This window comes from Numenius arquata, chromosome Z, assembly GCF_964106895.1.
Source record: "Numenius arquata chromosome Z, bNumArq3.hap1.1, whole genome shotgun sequence".
NCBI classification, from domain to species: domain Eukaryota; kingdom Metazoa; phylum Chordata; class Aves; order Charadriiformes; family Scolopacidae; genus Numenius; species Numenius arquata.
In genome coordinates this window covers 28,582,735-28,595,557 of record NC_133616.1, presented here as the reverse complement: position 1 = coordinate 28,595,557, position 12,823 = coordinate 28,582,735, and the positions used below count along the sequence as shown (strand labels likewise).

General features: G+C 44.5%; 1 protein-coding gene across 1 annotated transcript in view; it reads left to right on the top strand.

Moving 5' to 3' along the window:
- The window catches only part of DMRT1 (doublesex and mab-3 related transcription factor 1), a 62,296-nt gene that overhangs the window by 30,692 nt on the left and 18,781 nt on the right, over positions 1–12,823 (top strand). The window contains exon 4 of the mRNA XM_074166096.1: positions 3,410–3,572. Coding sequence (XP_074022197.1) covers positions 3,410–3,572 — 163 coding nt within the window. The remainder of the gene's footprint in view (positions 1–3,409; positions 3,573–12,823) is intronic.

The following is a 12,823-nucleotide window of genomic DNA, read 5'->3' as shown; positions in this document are numbered from 1 at the left end:
AGCGCTAAGGTCAAGAATTTTTACGACTGGTTGTTTTTTTATTGTTACTGTAAAATAGGATTGCTAAGCACTATAAAAAGGAAACCTTATGGTTCAGATTTACTGCAGTGTGTATTCTAAACAGTTTAATAAAACAAAACCAGAAGCTTTTAGATTTTCTTCAGCAGTTAATACACAGCATATTCTTTGCGGAGCCAAAGCTTTGGCTGTCGGTCGAACTGTGGTTCATAGACTTGGTGTGGGTAATAAGATTATAAAACATGTCTCTTGCTAGCCAGCTACCACACACTAATAATAATAGTGGTAATAATTCATTGCATCCAGATATTTTAGGTGAGTTGTTTTTTTAAGAAATGGAGAAAAACCCTAAAAAGGGGTTTGAAAGGAAACAGGTCACTGCATCCGCTCTACAGGGAGAGGAAACACGCCTGTGATCGTTTCAGTGCCAGGGAGCGATCCCTCCATTTTGTTACAGCTGAAATAATGCTGTCTGCCGCAGAAGACCTTTTCTCGGTTGCACAAGTGCACTTGCACAAGGGAGAGGTGGAGATGTGAAGACCACAGATGCTGCCCCCCCCAATGGAAGGAAGATGGTGGGTGCAAAACAGCAGGCACGGGGGAGTTTGCTAACTCTTCTTTCCCCAGTACTTCTAGAGCTGCTGAGCTTTGCGGATGTGCAGATTCAACATGGCCTTCGGACCGAGCTTTTGGGCAGTTTGTATTGCAAATCGGAAATTTCAGGGCACAGGCAGCCTGGGTTTTGTTGAGGGGCTCTGTGCAAAGCACAGATGTCTGTTTCTAGGAGGAGACTGCCCTCTTTCAGAACAGCAGACACCAGTGTCTCTTTGGAGTTCAGATGACACATTCGGTTTTTTTAAGAGCAATTTACTGTTTATCGTGGATGAAACTTCGGTGCCTTTTGGCCTTTTTCTGCTTGCATAGGGTGCAGATGATAGAAAAATGACCTTTTTAAGTAAGAACTCTTTACTTCCACAGGATACAAGCCTGTCCTGCCGATCCCTCAGTACACGTGCAAATACGTGTGACCGCTGCCATCGGAAGACGGGCAGAGATGCACTTTGCTCTCTCTCGGTATTGAATCTCTCTGCAAACCTGGCTCCACCTGGAAAGCAAGATGTTGCCCTCTGCCTCAGAGAGCACCAGCAGGATTTTATGTCACTTGGGCCACCTTATGTCCAGCTAGGCATACTAAAAAGAATATTGAATTATTAAGGGGGTACCCCTGGGAAACAAAGAGCATTCTGGCAGCTTTGCTGGGAGGTGCCAGTGGCTCCTTCTGCCAGGACCAGACCCTGGGGGTCTGCTGGTGTTGGGCAGCCGTCTGGGACAGCAGGTTCACCCCCTGCTTCCTCTGCTCCCCAGGTCTGAGCATCACAGCCTGGGAAGGGTTGAGGAACAGGGTTCCATGTGTGGCTGGCTAGGACCCGAGGGGACTGCAGTGGAGCAGGTAGAGCTCCTCTAACTGAAGTGAGATGGGGCTGAAAAGGCTGTCGGGCTCTTCTTGCGAACACAGTGTCTAATGGCATAGCTGGGGGTGTGCGTTACTGTTGGCACTGCTGCCTTTAATACCTGGTACAAAACTTCTCTGCCCGGAAGCTTTCCATCCTACAGTCACTCACTGCTCAGCAGCCTTAGGGGGGCCAGGTGGTCTTACCTTCCCTGTTGAAAATCCTGATCTTGTGAACTGTTTGGCTGCCTTTTTTGGAGCACTATAGCCACATTATGTTGTAGGGCTTTGGATCAAATAATAGTAGATGGTAGTTCTTTCGTAAAACAAAAATTTAAAGAAGCGTTGCCACCTCTCTGAGGAGATCAGTTTGGATGATTTCAGGGCATTGGAGTAGGTTAAACTTTGATTTCTGAGTGCTGCCAACTTTGCTGCAGGCTGTGGGAGGGAGAAGGAGTTGTCTGGTGAACACCATGCTGATAGAGCGGACCTGCAGGCTGGTGTCCAGCTGTAGCTGCACTACAGATTTCCACAGTGCCTACAACTTGGTTTCTCTGGGTAAATCAGGAAAATATTTTTCTATCTCCCTGGGTTGTAGGAAAAGTGATGTGTTTGCGTCCATGTGTCACTGCTCAGACACCAGGGAGTGTGTCCCAAGTAAGTTGGATCGGTAGGACTGTCCTCCTTAGCCACCCTGTTATGTCCCTAGCAGAGCAGTTACCACTGGTCTGAGATGGGTTAGTCTCTGGGGAGGTGTGGTGACTGGATGGACGCTTCGCCTCTGACACTGGCCGAGTGTGTGCAGCTGAAGGGGTCTGGAAAGCTTGCTGTGGTGTTATCTGTGCCATGAGCAGGGGCCTTGCCAGGAGTCTCCTGGCAGCGAAGGGTACGTGGTTGTGTGCCAGATGCAGCTTCACCTGGGGTAAGATAGACCAGCCATAGGCATGCAGGTGCTGCTGCTAGGTCACATCCCATGCCATGCCAGCTCACCTGCAGCTGAGCGGTGTGGGCATGCCAGGAGCCACTCAAAGGAAAAACCCAGTGCCAGCCTATCAGGATTTTACTTTCCACCGACCCCACTGTGAGCTCCTTCAAAGCAGTGTGCATGGAGCTGGGGCTCAGCTTTCACAGGCTGCTCGTGGGCTTGGGTGGCAGAGCACTGGAACAGGCTGCCCAGAGTTAATATGTTAATTATGGAACATGTTAATCCATCACCTGGCATTGTGATACCTTTTTCTTTTAATTCTGGCTTCTAGACGCTGTAACTTTTGTTTCAAGCTGATTGTTTTTAAAGGTCAGGTGTCTCACTTCTAACTCTTCTTTACAAAAGAGTTTTGAAACTGTTTATTCCTAGATATCAGGAACGTATTCTCAAATTGAATAAGAATAAAAACATAACTTCTCTTTTTCTAGCCTTTGTTAGGAAACTTACTCTGTTAATGATTTGTTCTGTGAGTTTGAACTAAAAATGTTTATTCTATGGCCATAAGGATGAAAAAAACTGGATTGCTACTTTCTGCTAAATACAAAAAGGGTTACTTTTTCAGAAAATACAGCTGATCTCAGTGAGGTCAGCTATACGTAGTGCAAAGTGAGGAAGACATTTGGATGCGGAAAGAGGAGATAAGTTAAAATTCATCCAGACACATATTTTTTCAGCAGTAACCATCAACAAAAATTATGTCTGGCATTCTGCAAAACTGTAACTGGGAATCTTGACCCTGATAGTGAGAGTCTTTCCTCTTTGAGGGCAGCAGAGCACTGGGGCAGGCTGCTCAGAGAGGTGGTGGGGTCTCCGTCTCTGGAGACGTTCAGAACCCACCCGGACACGTTCCTGTGCAACCTGCTCTAGGTGGACGTGCTTTGGCAGGGGGGGTGGACTAGATGATCTCCAGAGGTCCCTTCCAACCCCATATCATTCAGTGGTTCTCTCTCCAACAGGTGAAGGGCATGGAGAGCCGCCACGCCGTCAGCTCTCAGTATCGCATGTGTTCCTACTACCCACCAGCGTCCTACCTGGGACAGGGGGTTGGCGCTCCCACCTGCCTCCCCCAAATCCTGACCTCTGAGGACATCCCCTCCTACTCGGAGTCAAAAGCAAGAGGTAAGTGCACCCACCGGGGGGTCTGGGACCGCCTTGCCCTTGGGCAGGTGCCCAGGGGCTGCGGGTTGCTGCTGGGAAGGAAGCTAGGCATCAGGAAGTAGGTGTTTACAAGATGGTCTAGTGGCAGAGGAGTTGGAATTAGATGATCTTTAAGGTCCCTTCCAACCCAAACCATTCTATGACTCTATATGATTCTATGGTGGATGTTTTCTGGAAGCCTTGTAGTGGGGTGGCAGTGTAGAGCTGTAGTACAGTAGTGCAAGCTTGTATTTCAGAAGTCTCATGGTTCAGGAGCACAGTTAGTCATATCTTTCTGCTCCAGTGCATGTCTCTAAGTTGTACAGAGAGTCACTTGAGGTGCCATCTTCAGTGCTCACCAAATGGCTCCCTTGCAGGAATAAACGTTGTCTTTGCCCTAGCCACAGAATTATCTTTCCTGTTTTTCTTTCTCAGAAATACTGTCCGTGATATTTTCCACAAGCCTCCCACCGAGCCTGTGCTGTCCTCTTCTTTTTGAACTGCACGTGGGAACTGTTCCTCTATGCCAAACATGTCGTAAAGCCCTTTGCAGACTTGCTTCCTTGTCTGCTTTCAAACTTACAACACTGTGTTACTTCATTTAAATATACTGCGGATGAATTTTTCTTTTCATATCTGGTGTTTCTTGGCTCTCCTAAGGACTGCTATAATTTGCAATTATTTCCAGGAAAGTGTTGGTGAATTTACCCTGTGATTTTGATAACGTTTCTCTCACTTCCTTGTTCCCTTGCTCTGGTAGAGTGCACACACAGGTGTTAACATGGCCCTGCTGGAGTGGACCAACTCCATTGAGCTGCTTCCCTGTCCCTGGAACAGGACAGCAACTGATGCTAGAAAAACAGGAAGAGAAACAGAGAAAGAGCAGGGTGATCCTGCTTTGTATGTCCCAAATCCTTACACTCCTACAGCATTCAAAGGTGTCCTCGGCCGTTGATTGCCTCTGAACCATCTTTTCAGTTACTAGTGGCAGACCTGCACTCCATGAATTGAACTAACCCTTCCAGAAGCTTAATTTGTCCAGAAGTTTAATTTTTTATGGTCTGTAGGAAGTACTTCTTTTAATTTACTTTACACCTGCCAAATTTTTGTGTGTTTTTTTTATTATTTTTGCACAGAGTCACACCAGTGGCAACAGCACTCTTCCTCATTTGCTTCTCTGATGCACTTAGACATTGAGATTAATCTTCTAACCTTCTCCTCTTCATATCTGATGGAAGTATGTTTGTTGTGTAGGTTCCATAATTGTTTTCAGTCATGGCCTTTCTGTGGCTGGTGTCCGTTGCATTTGTGTTGTGGTGAAAAATACTATGGTTGTGTCATGAGAGGACCTTAAGGACTCAAAAGAAGTTTTGGAAGGTGAGGTGTGTATAAAGTCATACCTGTGGCTGGTGTAAATCAGCACTGAGCTCTTGAGTTCAGTAACTCCAGGATGATTTATGCTGAGGAGGTGGCTGCGCTTTCAGAGTGGCTGTTTTCTGAAAGACTTCCAACTAATTGTGACGTACCAGATAGATGAAGAAACAACATGTGGTATCATGAAACCTTAGACTTTTCCTCCTTCTCCAGTAGTTTTAAATGGCTTAGAGAAATTAGTGGTCCTTGGCTCATTTTCCTGCTCTTTTCTTTAGTTTTATTTTCTTCTCTCTTCTCTGACCACCACTGAACAGTGACGCCTTCCTTTCTGCTCATTGGTTGGAGAAGCAGTTGGCTTTATGCTCAGCTGCAATTGACACTTTTTCTTGCATCCATCACTACTCACTAAGAAGTCTTACCAGTCGAGTGTTCTTACAAATAGACAAAAGACCTTATACCCTTTGTTCCCAAATGCACTTCAGTAATTTTTCATCACTCTAGAAAAAAGTTCTGCGTAATGTGCCACTGATTTTTAAACTGCATAAATACTGTATTTTCAATAATCCCTGACTGCTTCTCCAGACAGTATTCCACACACAGATATTGTTCCCTAAGTTACACCATCAATCAGAAACCGACAAGCAGTGAGATGTAATTTACTGAGATCAAACAGCATTTTCTAGACTCTGAAGAAGTGTTTTTCCATAGCAGGGAGCTAGTGGGTGAAAGAGGCACCAATATTCTTGTGAGAAACTTGAACATGGGAGCAGGACCATACCCGTTTAATGGGTTTCTTAGAAGCATCTTCTTTTTCATTATGCGTGTTCTTGGAGGAGATGACTGCTTTTACTTTTTACAGCTACAGACAACATAATATTCTCAGGCTGTTAGTCGATGATTTACACTCCCATGACGTTTTTCTTCTGGTGCTTTTCACAGTCCTCAGAGAGTTTGAGGTTTTTTGCATCTTTATCGTCATCTGCATGAGTCCTGAGTCAGCCAGCAGGCTGTGAGTGGTGGATCCTGCGTATTAAAGAGGGTGGTTCATTCCCCCAGAGTACTGACTGCACATGCTGCAAGTGCTGTGTCATACAAAAGACATGTTCTTATGCGTTCCTCCATTGCTTGTTGGGCTGAACTTTCTGTACAATGCCTGACTGCTTTGTGTGAAGCATGGGGACATGTTTCTGCAGGGCCAGTGGTTGCCACTTGCTAAAGACAACTCTAGTGCGTGCTTTAAATAAACAAATCATATTTTACTCCTTCCTTTTCTGTGGTTGAGATGGTACCCATGCTCAGAGATTTGTTTTCTTTCTAAGAATACGTGTTCATAGATTTTAGGTCCAAAAGGGAACATTAGGATCATCTAGTCTTACTTGCTATATAATGCAGACTGCAAAACTTCACCTAATAACTCCTGCAGCAAGCCTGTCACTAATTTTTTTAAGATCTGTGAGTGAAGACTTACGTATTGTTAATCCAGAAATTTTACAGGAAGGTAACAGCGCATATAGAAGAGCAATAGGTCAAAATACAAAACTCATTTTGCAGCCAAATTATCAAAACATCGGAAACGCATATCTTTAACAAAAATGGTTATTAAATTCCCAAGCACAAATCTGAGATGGCCTTACAACACATGCAGTCTGTTACCCACAACTCAGTTGTAACTTCAGCTTTACAGAAATTTTGCCAGTTCATGCATTATCTCAGTTAGTATTTCAGTCAGACTATTTCATTACTTTTGTTCTAAGTTAACTGCCTGTTTAAGCCAGCTATATTGAAAGGGAGGAGAGATGAGCTAGCAGACCACTGATTTACACTTTCTTTGTTTTTATGAATGATGCGAAGTTCTCAGGAAGCTTCTGAAATTTGTACATGAGGCCATACCACATTACAGTGTGTTGCATATAGTAATGGCTGACATTTTCTGAATGGCAAAACACCATCAGTCAACCTCCTTGCAATTTGAAGCGGTTCTAAGTAAAATGGTTTTGCTTCCAGCTAAGCACAGCTGCTGCCCTTCCAGCTGAAACTGGAAGAAATGGGGAGAAAAAGAAGATGACCAGTGACAAATGGCAAAAGGATATTTTTCAGAGGGCTCTCTTAAATCACCAGGTTGTGAGTTTTGTATAGTTATTTCTAGGTAGGAAAGGGATTTTGTACTCTTGTACTTTCAAAATATTTTCCCTCTCCTTTTTCTGCAAGAGCAATGAGAGGAAAAGATGCATGAATGTGTGAGGGGTTGTTATCAGTCCCTGTGCATGCAAAGCATACTTTAAAACATGTCTTTCTTTTGGAAGAAACCAAGATAAGAGAGAGATCCTTGTGCAAGAAGTGGAGGAATTAAAATGGGTCACAACAGGGTATTTCACCTCCAAAAGCTAAGTGCCTTATTCCCATTGATTTCTGCAGGACAGTTGCACTTTGTTTTTTTCCTTTTTCATGGGGCTTTTTCAGGATTGGATCACTGCCCAGAACTGGATAGCACCTTCCACTGAATTTGAACCAGACCCTCCTACACTTAGATCTGTGAAATACTTGCACAAGATTTTGGTTTGAGAGAGCAGGAAAGCACATGCTTGGGTGAGGACTGGATGCCTCACTCTGGGTCCTGTGTCCACTGAGTAAAAGCTGAGCATTTGCTTTATGTGGGAGCGTTTTCCAGGTTTGGGACAGTGGCAGAAAAATTTAACATTCAAATAGAAAGATGCAAAGGAGAAAATCCCTGTATTTGCAGACACCTTTGATTATAAAGTAGATAACTTTTCTTAAAGTTGGCATGGAATAAAATCTCCTCTTTGTCATTGTTACGTGAAATGTTGAGGTAATTACTCTGTGCCCGTGGTGAAGGAGGTGGCTTGCATTTAGAATGTTGCTCTAGCTGCTGAATGGGTTTGAATTTTTGTTTTTCGAAGTGTCAGGATAGTTGGAAACATGATGAAGTACTGGATTTGTAGCTTGAACATAAAGCAGCAGCCTGAAACTCTTCCCAAACACAGATAAGAAAAACTGATAATTTTGATAATTTTCTTACCGGTTTGTTCATTTTGATACAGAAAATGTCAACAGCCAAGTAAATCGGCAAACGCCATTTTATGAAGGAGAGCATTTCTGGTGACGGATTCTTTTGGCAGCGGAACAGTTTCCAACACTTTCAAAACACTTTATCACAGTTCTCTCTAGAAGTTAAATAACTGGTATCCCCAGTTTTGCAGTTGTGGAAATCAAGACAGCACAGACTTTTCCAGGGTCTCACCCTTGCGTCTCTCTGCTTGGATGCTGTATGCAGAGCAGTGCTGACCCACTGGAGAAGCCCTCCCAAACTGGAGCAGCTCTGTGAAGAGCCCCTTCCAGTGGTTTCACAATCAAGGACGTGTTGGAAACAGTCTCCCAGCTTAAGACAAAAAGTATCATTTTGGTAGAAGCACCGCTGGAATTCGAGGAATGCTGTGTGCAATGGAAACACGCGCCAGAGGTTGAATGTTTTCTTGCAGACCAGGCTACTGTGCACCAAAGTTATGCACCTTTTTTGAGGTTTCCTACATATAATATTTTTGCGTGCCCTTGGAACGCCATGCGAGATAAGAGTAACGCTCCAGAGCTACAGGTGGCACCTGGCGGTAGGATCAGAGAGGTCAAGGAGTCCTGGTGTGCGAAAGGTCTTTGAGACCATGTCCTCAAACCTGAACTGCTTTCTGCAAGCATTCAAGCTCCACAGATGGCACTGCAACAGCGCAGGCTGGCTTGGTATGGCTGAGAAATTACGCCAAAGAGCGGAAAAAAAGCCTTGTATATATCTGCTCTTTATTTGCAGCCAGCTGACAAGATGCACTGGCAGAGCCACGCTGATAAAGCACTTTAGAGAAGTAGGGTACAACAACAGAAAATAGCCCAGATTTTCCTCTCACCAGGGTAAGCTGAAGAGTTGCCATTGCAGTCCTTCGGGGTCTGGGGGTTGTCAAGCCTGAGAGGTGTCACTTCTACTCCTTTTTTACACGCCTCTTCAGTAGAGCACCAGCAGAAAAACATCTTGAATTTGGAGGGGTTTCAGCAGCAGAATATGTGGGGAGCATACAGTTGTGCTCCTAGAACTTTGCTCCTAGAACTGCTGGAGTTCAGCAATATTTAGCTTATGTGTTTTGTGTGTGTGTGTCTATCTGCGCATCTTCTGCTTAAAAAGTGACCTTTGTTCAAGTGCACGTTATCCTTAGTGCCGAAGGAGCAAGCAGTGTTTGCTGAAACTCCAGGTAGTATTTTCCACTGTCCATCTTACATAAAACTTTCACGAGTAAATTTTGAAATAAGTCAAAAGAAGAAAGGAAGGGATAATCATCTAAATCTGGAGATGCTGAGCAGTTGCTTCAAGTGGGTCACTTAATCTTTGGATACCTGTTTTATATTTTTTTGTCCATTCTCATTGCTGCTACTTACAGTCCCCAATGGCTGTGCTGTGTGTGACGTCCCTTAGGCACTCGTTACAAGGACGGTGAGCAGATTTTAAATGGTGTTTTTCCAGGCCTTGGTTTCCACTGCCAGTTGTGTTTGTGCACTGCAACTTTTTACAGATCTTTTTAGGCAGGTGCCCTTTTAACATGCCATTTTCATTTTCAATAAAAAGTTGAATTTTGGGCTTAGCTGACTAGACAGCTGTTGGGTTTGGAGATTTTTTTATCTCCAAGCAGGTTGCTAACCCTGATTTGTGACATTCTTATTCAGACTTCATCATTTCATTAACTGTAACAGCAGCTATCGAAATACATTTGAGAATGTGAGGCATATTCAATATAAGCTCTGGCAACTAACTCATTTTTCTGTGTGTTAAAGCCCTTTCATAAATTACTGGTCTGTGTTCTAAATGAGGTTGGATTGGTGACGATTTGACCAATATTAAAACAACTTTATATGGTCTAATTGATGGAGAAGGGAATTCCTAAAAAGAAATGAACGTAAGCACTTGCTTACATCCCATTTTCCTTCAGTTTATTCCTGATTAAAAGGTTTATTTTCTTAGTTTCTTCTCCAAATGCAACCTTTATGTTACACTTACTCAGAAGCACACAGAAGTAAAATAATAAGTGCAGCAAAGCAACTTGTCATTGGGCAATTGCAGAATTACGAGTTTGATTCATGAGTTGTGCTGATTCATGCCAGGGCAGCTGATAAGCCCTTGCTGTTTGCTCTGGGGGAGGCTGCTGGTCCTGCTGCAGGAGCTGAGAAAGCTGTATTTTTGCTGGTTTCCCCCCAAGTTTGATTTTGTAGAAGGAGAGATGTTTTTGGAGTGAGACATTAGCATCCTCTAGGAGGAATGGTAAGCTGTCATGAAAACTGCTTGTGGATGCTTTCGTTTGTCAGTGCCCTGGCAAGAGAGAAAGGGACATCCTGAAGCCTTGGAAGATGCTGGTGGGACCCCATCCGCCCATACCAGCAAAACCACGTCCACCCAGAGGGTCAGCCTGGACAGTTGTTGAGCAGCGGAAGAAAGGTTTCTGTCCTGGCATGTGTTTATCCACGCTATAATATTTTGTGTGGATTAAAGGGTGCAGCGTTTTTAAAGTTCAAGCCTGTGTTTCAGGCTTGTGGGTATTGGTTTGGTAGAACAGGGATTTAAGGAAACTCCTTCTATTCTGAGGAAAATCAGATCAGCAGTCTGGGCCATGGCAGGTGCAAATCCGAGACAATACATTTAAGCCTATAGCCACAATATCTACTTTTCTTAGGGTTTTTTTTCTGTGAAAAGAAGTCCTGGTGTCCCATCAACCCCAGTCTGTGAATGATGGGTTTTGATGCACGCCCTTCACTCTTGCTGGCCCTGGCTGAGGGTGCAGCAGAGAGCAGGGGCCATGGGAAGTGATGCCATCTGGATGGCATGCTGCAGAGTGCACGCGGTGGCGCTGGGTCCCACGCCAAGCATCACCGTCTCTCTGCAAGCCCATGCCGGTGCTGTCCTGGGAAAAGTAATAGCTGTGTTTGATTGCATTCCCTGGACACCTTCCCTCTTTTCCTTTACCTTTTTTTTACAGAGGGAGGTTTCTTCTCAGTCCCTCTTGCAGTTAGGAGCGTTTTAGAGCTATGTGTCAGAGATCAGTGGCTTATACCCACTGCGACCCTGGACTTATTTTCTGCTTGTTTAAGCTGCTCTTTGTGTGGGGCAGAGGATGTTGCTTTAGCTGATAAGGATGCGTGGGTCTTTTCCTCATGTTGGATACTTCAATGAAAAAATCCACACCATCAGTTGAGCTGCTTCCTTCTACACCCGGCGTTGGTTTTACACGCTGATTTTATTCCCGCTAGATACAGAACTTTTCCCACTGCAAACAGAAATTGATAGGGATAGTAAAACAAACTTTATCATAAAGTAATAAAACAAATGAATGTGTCTTGTCAGGACAGTGGTGATAACTGTGTGCTTACCCCAGCGTAATTTGTAACAAACAGTGGTAGTGCTCCCCTCCTTGGTTTGCTTTAATGTGCAGTTGCTTCCTTGTAGCTTGGCTGGTTAAGAGAGAACTCACTCCATATTCAGCATATTCTGTGCGTGAGGGTCTGTGTAGAGCATCTCGTGGGTCATGCCGGCTTTGCAGCTCAGGTGAGTCTCCAGCGGAGCTAACGCTTCTGCAGCCTCTTCTGCTTATAAAGACAGAACCCTTAGCAACCCTTTGAGAAACTCTAGCAAAAGAAGACTTTGCTACAGATCTCTAAAGAAGAAAAAAGAGAAATGAAAAGGCAGGATGTCTAAGGCTCCGTAGCATGGAGCGGTGCAGAGTGGCTTTGCCTCGAGCAGGGAGAGGATGAGCTGAGTTGTGACTCTTTGCAGGAGGCTGTTGCAGCCCATGGTGCTGCTCGCGCACCAGAGTGGTCTCGGGGAAACGAAGAAGGGCAGCAGCTCTCCCCACAGCTGTGCTTGCACGCCGTGAGTCGTTCCCGTGAGCTCTGTGCATTACACCCTGTTGCAGGGGTAAACTTCTGACAGAAGAGAAGTGGCTTTCCTGCAAGCAGTGGGCCAAGGAGCTGGAGGACAGTGTGTAACTGCACAAGATACAGTGGAACCGTGTTGTGTGAGCAGACAGCCCATTGTTCATTCTGCCTGTTTTATAAATATGCATATTTATATTGCATGTGTAAATAATACCAGGGTATGTTGCCTGCGTGTGATGTATGTAACCATGCGGGGCAGGGCGGGGGACGGATACCAAGGCTACTTAATGGGCTTTCTTAATTTACCAACCATTAGCGTGCCTGCCTGTCAAATGTTTTTAATTCTATGCTTCAGTGTAACCGATGAGTTTATTTCCAGTGCTCCTCACAGGCATAGCTTAGGCCAAGTACAAGTTGAATAACCTTCAGGAAAGCTGTGCTGTCCTTCTGTCGGCCGCTGTCTTTGAAAATTGCCTGCAGAGTTAGTGAGCAGGAACAGTTAAGATTTACAAACAATGATGAAGCTTGTCATGCATCTTTCACCATTCATCATCTGGGTGCCGTGGCTGGGCGGTGAAGTGTTCTTCATAAAAACCAGCTCAGTGTGAAATACACCTCGCAGCAATGTTTACTGCTCTGAAACTCGTCAGCAGCCCTTTATAGTAAATCCAGATTGCGATGTGACATTACAGTATATCATTGCAGAGCGCGCTGGGGTTTACACTAGGAATGAGTGCAGTTCACACCAGATGAGATGTCGAAATTGAGTTATGTAGGAATTTGGCTGTTATATGGGGATAGCTTTTGTTTTCTGAGGACTGAAAGTTAGCTTTATATATATAATATATATAATCTACACATACCTGTATTTGTGTGTGGGTGCCTATATCGATAGAGAGATATATATACATGGATATATGGATACACACATGCTATGCGCA